This window comes from Lepidochelys olivacea (assembly GCF_965140295.1).
Source record: "Lepidochelys olivacea isolate rLepOli2 genome assembly, chromosome: 23".
Classification (NCBI taxonomy): domain Eukaryota; kingdom Metazoa; phylum Chordata; order Testudines; family Cheloniidae; genus Lepidochelys; species Lepidochelys olivacea.
Window position 1 is genome coordinate 12,479,783 of NC_140433.1, and position 7,086 is coordinate 12,486,868.

General features: G+C 58.8%; 1 protein-coding gene across 1 annotated transcript in view; it reads right to left on the bottom strand.

Moving 5' to 3' along the window:
* The window catches only part of LOC311511980 (immunoglobulin superfamily member 1-like), a 112,091-nt gene extending 105,005 nt beyond the window's left edge, over positions 1-7,086 (bottom strand). Inside the window, exons 1-2 of the mRNA XM_084612953.1 lie at positions 7,017-7,086; positions 6,826-6,861 (exon numbers count right to left, since the gene is read on the bottom strand). Coding sequence (XP_084469079.1) covers positions 6,826-6,861; positions 7,017-7,047 — 67 coding nt within the window. The 5' untranslated portion in view covers positions 7,048-7,086. The remainder of the gene's footprint in view (positions 1-6,825; positions 6,862-7,016) is intronic.

The following is a 7,086-nucleotide window of genomic DNA, read 5'->3' on the forward strand; positions in this document are numbered from 1 at the left end:
ACCCCATTTAAGGTGCCCGTGGCAAGGTACACCTGAAATGGGGGGCCAAGGAGGGCCCCAAGGATGTGGGGGTACATCCATTTGCCCACTGAGGTTTTGATGGGGGGAGACCTAGAGGACTGGCCAAGCAAGCCCCAGACCGCCCTGGTTGTGACCCATAGCCAGAGCTGGCGAGGGGCACTGCACCCTGACCTTGGGGAGGGTACCACACCGGAGGCACAGGACCCTACCCTGGTTTGGAGGGAGCACCGAGGGGCACGGCTCAGAGAGGCGGAGGCCTCAGACCCGGCCAATGAGAGGGAACCGGTCCCCATCCCTTCCCCAGCCGCTGAGTTCAAGGGCAAGTTGATGAAAGATCCCTCCTTGTGGAAGCTCAGGGACCTGGCCGACCTCAGTGTGCTACGGACTATGAGGAGAGGCTGCCAGGAGAGGTTCCTGTGGGAGAAGGGGTTCCTGTACTGAGAATGGGCTACACAAGGGAAATAGAGTCCTGTGGGATCAGGAGGTAGCTGGTGGTCCTCCAGAAGTATCGCCGCAAGCTACTGTACCTGGCCCATGACATCCCCCTCGCAGGGCACCAGGGAATCCGGCGCACCCGGCAGAGTTTGCTACAGAACTTTTACTGGCCCGGGGTCTTTCCCACAGTCCGGCAGAATTGCCGATCCTGTGACCCCTGTCAGAGGGTGGGGAAGGCCCGGCACAACGGGAAAGCGGCTTTGAGACCTTTGCCCATCATAGAGGAACGTTTCCAGAAGGTGGCCATGGACATCGTGGGGCCTCTCAGCAAGACGACCCGGTCGGGGAAGAAATACATTCTGGTGGTGGTAGATTTCGCCACCCGCTACCACGAGGCCGTGCCCTTAGCTTCCATTGAAGCAGACACCGTGGCCGATGCGCTCCTGACCATTTTCAGCCGAGTGGGGTTCCCCAAGGAAGTCTTGACAGACCAAGGCTCCAACTTCATGTCGGCTCTGCTCCGGTGCTTGTGGGAGAAATGTGGGGTCCGGCATGACTGGGCCTCAGTTTATCACTCCCAGTCCAATGGGCTGGTGGAGAGGTTCAAGGGGACACTAAAGATGATGCTGAAAACCTTTATGAACCAGCAACCGCAGGATTGGGACAAGTACTTACCTCACCTGCTGTTCGCGTACAGGGAACTACCCCAGGAGTCTACCGGATTTTCGCCTTTCGAACTGTTATATGGAAGGAAGGTGAGGGGCCCCCTGGACCTGATGAGAGACTTGTGGGAGGGGAAGGCCACTCCCAATGGAGTGGTGGAGTATGTCCTGATCTTCCGAGAGAGACTGGACGAACTCATGGGCCTGGCCAGGGAGAATCTGGCCAGAGCCCAGAGGAAGCAGAAGGTCTGGTATGACCGCACGGCGCAGGCCCCTGCCTACGCCACCAGGGATCAGGTGACGGTTCTCATCCCCGTGAGAAAAAACCGACTACAGGCCACCTAGGAGGACCCTTTCAAGATTGTCAAGCAGCTAAACGAGGTAAACTTTGTGGTGGAGCTGTCGAACCGGGCGCACCACTGCCGGGTGTACCATGTGAATATGATGAAGCCATATTATGCCAGGGGGAATGTGGTGTTGGCTGTGTGTTGGCAGTGGGAGGAGCAGGGAGATGACCCTTTAGTAGATCTATTGCCTGGGACCAGAGCTGGTTCCCCCCTGGAAACAATTCCCCTCTCGGATCAGCTGACCCCTGGCCAGCAAGCTGAGGTCAGGGGGGTGCTGCATCCGTACCGACAGCTGTTTTCCAAACAGCCTGGATGCAGTAATCTGACTGTCCACCGGGTGCAGACAGGGTCGCACCCGCCGATAAGATGCTCCCCCTTCCGTCACAGGGAAAACTGCTCAGGACCTGGAAAGAGAGGTCAGGGATATGCTGGCTTTGGGGATGATCCAGCCATCTGCCAGCCCTTGGGCCTCACTGGTGGTGCTGGTCCCCAAAAAGGACGGGTCGGTCCGGTTCTGTGTGGACTATCGGAAGCTCAATGCCATCACTGTGTCTGATGCCTACCCCATGCCCAGGCCTGACGAGCTCCTAGACAAGCTGGGAGGAGCTCGGTACCTTACCACCATGGACCTTACAAAGGGCTACTGGCAAGTGCCGCTGGATGCAGATGCCCGGCTGAAATCGGCCTTTATCACCCCTCTGGGGCTCTATGAGTTCCTGACCCTGCCTTTCGGCCTCAAGGGAGCGCCAGCCACCTTCCAGCGCCTGGTGGACCAGCTCCTGAGGGGGATGGAGAGTTTTGCCGTGGCGTATATTGATGACATCTGTGTCTTTAGCCAGACCTGGGAGGACCATGTGTCCCAGGTTAGATAAGTGCTGGACCGACTCCAGGGGGCTGGGCTGACTGTAAAAGTGGAGAAGTGCAAGGTGGGGATGGTGGAAGTATCTTACCTGGGCCATCGGGTGGGGAGCGGCCGCCTAAAGCCGGAACCAGCAAAGGTGGAGGTGATCAGAGACTGGCCCGCTCCCCACACCAAAAAGCAGGTCCAAGCCTTTATTGAGTTGGCAGGATACTACTGAAGGTTTGTGCCACCCCCATCACTGAGCTATGCAAGAAGGGGAAGCCAGACAAGGTGGTCTGGACCGAGCACTGCCAGGAGGCTTTCCGGGCGCTGAAGGAGGCTCTGGTCAGTGGCCCAGTTCTGGCAAACCCAGACTGTGACAAGCCCTTTATGGTGTTCACCGACGCCTCAGACACGGGACTGGGGGCGGTGTTAATGCAGGAGGATGAAAAGGGGGAGAGACACCCCATCGTGTACCTGAGCAAGAAGTTGCTACCCCGGGAGCAACACTACGCGGCCATCGAGAAGGAGTGCCTGGCCATGGTGTGGGCCCTCAAGAAACTAGAGCCCTATCTCTTCGGGCGACACTTCACCGTCTACACCGACCACTCTCCCCTGACCTGGCTGCACCAGATGAAAGGAGCCAATGCCAAGCTCCTGAGGTGGAGCCTGCTCCTGCATGATTAGGATATGGACGTGGTCCACGTGAAGGGAAGTGCCAACCTGATAGCGGATGCGCTGTCCCGGAGAGGGGGCCCTGAACTTTCCAAGGTCACTGGTCACAGTGACCCAGCTCAGTTCAGTCTGGAAGGGGGGAGAGATGTGAGGATGTGACGCAGCAGGGAGGGGGGAGTGTTGACCTGGGAATGTGCCCTGGGGATGGGAGACCTGAGAGCTTGTCAGCTGAGCCAGGAGGGGGAGGGGGAGGTGACACCTCTGCCCAGGAATGTGAACAGAGGCTGCAGCAGGGAACCTGCTGGGTGGGTTTAGTTTCAGTTTGGGGCTGGGTGGAGGAAGGCAGGGAACCCCAGGGCTGGGGTCTAAGCTCCCTGCTCCCCCAGAAGGACTTGACTGAGGGGTCCTGGGTGTACCCACAAGCTCTGTTTTGGACTGTGTTCCTGTTGTCCAATAAACCTTCCGCTTTACAGCCTGGCTGAGAGTCTCAGTGAATCCCAGGAAGAGGGGTGCAGCGCCTGGACTCCCCCACACTCCATGACAACTGGTTACAGGCCTTGCCGCTCCTCCCTGCTGCCAGCCAGGTCATTTGCATTTTCACTGACCATTTCCCTCTCCACCAATTGGTTCCCTGGATTCAAATTCAAACCCTCGGCAGTTACAGGAGCAGGGCCTGGATCCTGTCCCAAAGAGACACAGTCCCCCCACAACAGGGTCTCACAGCTGGTGTCCTGGAGCACCACAACGGCCAGCCAGCCCGACCCCTCCTGGGTCTGCACAGGGATCTGGGCCATAGGCAGGGTGAGGGGCTTCGTCCCTGGGACCCTCACCCAGCTCACACAGCCCCATTGACCATCACCTTCCGCTCCCACTGGGGGTCCCAGGGGCCTGGCCCCAGGAAACTCCATCACAGACATATAGGTTGGGGTCAGGAGTGGGAGCCTGTCCACCTCCCCACTAATCTGGCTGACGGAGTCGATGGCCTTGAGACCCAACAAGGGAGCTAGACACCAGGGCTTTTCCGCAGGGTCCCCCTCATTCAAATCTCCAGCCTGCTCAAAGGCAGTGAAGTGGCATCCACATCCCCACGTCCTTATCCAGGGGCAGCAATTTAGTCTCAAGGTTCCCTGCGGAACTGGCCCCCCGGGGTCTATCCCCACTCACCCCGGGGAGGTCCCCTATGCCTCTCCGCTCCCCCAACGCCAGTTCATGCTTCTGCTGCTTCTGCAGCTCTTTCTCGGGCTCTCGCTGTCTCTCACAGTCCTCTTGCTCTCTCGGACTCAGGTCCAATCCCGTCCGTCTCCGATCCCCCGATGGGGAACCCGATCGTGAAGACCCTCATCTGGTCCGGGACAGGAGTCTTGGGGATGCCTGGCTCCCACTCCAGCTGCTCCCAGATCCTGCTATAGCCCCATTTGGGGTCAGAAATCTGTTCCTTAGAGCGGTCATCCTCCTCCAGCTGCACGATGAACTGTGCTTTGGTGAACTTTCCAATGCTCAACCCTCTCTTTCTGCACAGGATTATAATGTCCTTCTTAAGGAGACGGTGACAGGCCATCACTCCGCTCCTCCCAAGTTGTTGTGGACTCACAGGCCCGGGTGCTCTCAGCTCCCCACGGTCTCCAGGGAGAACCCCTAGTGTGCCAGCCCTTCTCAAGGTCACCACCTCTTTGCCAGGGTCGAGCTGCAGACTCCTGCACCCCTGGGACCACTCGCTGCAGACTCCCGGGGGACCCTGTTACTGCAAAAGTTCTTCTCGCTGGTCACACACTCCCAGGGGTTAACCACCCCCTGAAACCGTCTCTCTCTGAATCTTTAGCACGCCTGGTCCCCGTCAATCCCCCTTCGTTTTACTGCTCCTCAGTCACTTACTGCAGGAAGTGCCATCCATGGGGTGCAGTAGATCCCACTGCTACCACCAGTTGTCACGGAGTCCCTGGGCGATGCTCTGGAACTGCTCCCCATGAAGCCAGGCAGGACTCTGGGGAAGTCACCTTTCTGTGAGCAGCTTGTCTGCAGGACACACAGCTCACACAGCTTCCACCTTCCTGGGTCTGACCTCGGAGCATTCAGCATCCTCTGCCGCTCCGTGCACTTCCCACAGCGAGTCTACTCAGGCGGGGTCCTGGGGAAGCCAGAGGGTCCTGCCCCCCAACTCCGCAGTCAGACGTGACTCTCAGCCAGCCAGTAAAACAGAGGTTTATTAAACGACAGGAACATGGTCTAAAACAGAGCTTGTAGGTGCAGAGAACGGGACACCTGAGCTGGGTCCATTTTGGGGGGCAGTGAGCCAGACAACCACGTCTGCCCTTCACTCCATGTCCCAGCCAGCCCAAACTGAAATTCCCTCCAGCCCCTCCTCCTCCTCCGGGCTTTGTCCCTTTCCAGGGCCAGGAGGTCACCTGATTCCTTTGTTCTCCAACCCTTTAGCTCTCACCTTGCAGGGGGGAAGGGCCCAGGCCATCAGTTGCCAGGAAACAGGGGATTGGCCATTCTCTGTGTCCAGACCTCTGCACACACCTGCCCTCTAGGGCTCTGCAATGATCACACACCCTTACCCAACCACCTAGATACTTAGGAACTGCACAGGGGAAACTGAGGCACCCCCACACTATTCAGACGACCCATTAAGAACAGTTCCCGTTCATCACAGCTAGTCTCCAGGGTCCGTTCACTCCCTGGCTTCTCTGCTGGGAGGGCTGGGAGCCAGGTTCTCTCCCCAGCTCTGGGAAGGGAGTGGGGTGACAGCAGGAGGGACGGGGTCCAGGATTCCTGGGTTCTGTGCAGTGCACCACCCCTGACTTGTAGGGGACTGTACAAGTCTCTACTTCACACTGAGGTTTATAACCTTCAGCTCCGCCCGTCACCCCCTAACTGATATGTCGGCTGGGAAAGGCCCCCCCTGCTCTGCAGCTCCCCGGCCGGGCGTCCTCTCTGCTAGGCCCAGGGCTTTACGCAGAAAGAACTTTATGCCCGGGTACCAACCCTCACAGCGGATGGTGATGCTTCCCCCAAGAGCCACCACCGTGCTGGGCCAGACGGTGGGCGTGAGAAATTCTCGCCCTGCTTTCAACAAGAGACAGGAGTTAAACAAGGGAGACACCCCACCCCTGCCTCCCGCCGACCCCAGTTCAGTTCATCTGTCACTCAGCCTCTCTAGGAGTCTGTCCCCTACCAGGGATGGCACTGCCTGCCCATGGGGCTTTGGGGACAGGGGATTCACCCATACATAGCTCTGGACCCGGCTGCATGAGAGATCACCTTTCCCCACGGCCCCACCTAAGGCCAGTCTGGGAGTCTGACTAGTGGCCCCCTGCAGCTCTGCCCCCCGCTTCGGGGTCGGAAATAGAGTCTGTGACCGGCAGGAGTCACACAAGACCCACCTTCCCCCAGGCCTTGGGAACAGGGGGCTGTGAGTGCAGGGTAGGAAGCGGTTGGGGGTGGATCTCGGGGCAGGGGTGGATCTGGGGGGTTCTCCCCCATGGCTGCTCTGACCGGAAACCTTTCGGTTCCCTGAGGGGATCTAGAGCCCACGGACAGGCCCTTTTAGCGTTTGTATGAGCTGAAATAAATCCACATGTCCCTCCCGCCGATCCTCACAGCCTGGGTGGGGCAGAACTTTGAACCAGTGAACGGTTAAAATCCTGGCTTCTTTGTCAGAGCCTGGGAGCCAGATTCGGCTCCTAGTAACTCCATGGGGTCGGGAGAACTGTGACAGGTCTTCACAGGGCGAGTTTGGGTTGTGTTTTGGGGAAGGTTCAGGGCTCGATTCCTCTTTTCCCCACCCCACGCATTCCCTCCCCCATCCTTGATGTTACCACAGACCTCCCCACAGGTTACTCACCTCCCCTCGCCCCACTGTGCCCCGCCAGCCAGCAGCCTGGAGAGAAAAGTGGTATTAAGGGGTCACATCCCAGAGCAACTGGATCCTACACCCTGGTCTCAGATCCCCCCTGCCCCCCATGGCCACACGCCCTGGTCTCAGATCCCCCCCGCCCCGCATGGCCACACGCCCTGGCTGTCTCCGATACTTACTGAGGAGGATAATGGTGAGAGCAGACGCCATGATGGGGCAGTGGGGGGCCCCCCAGTGCTGCCACCAACA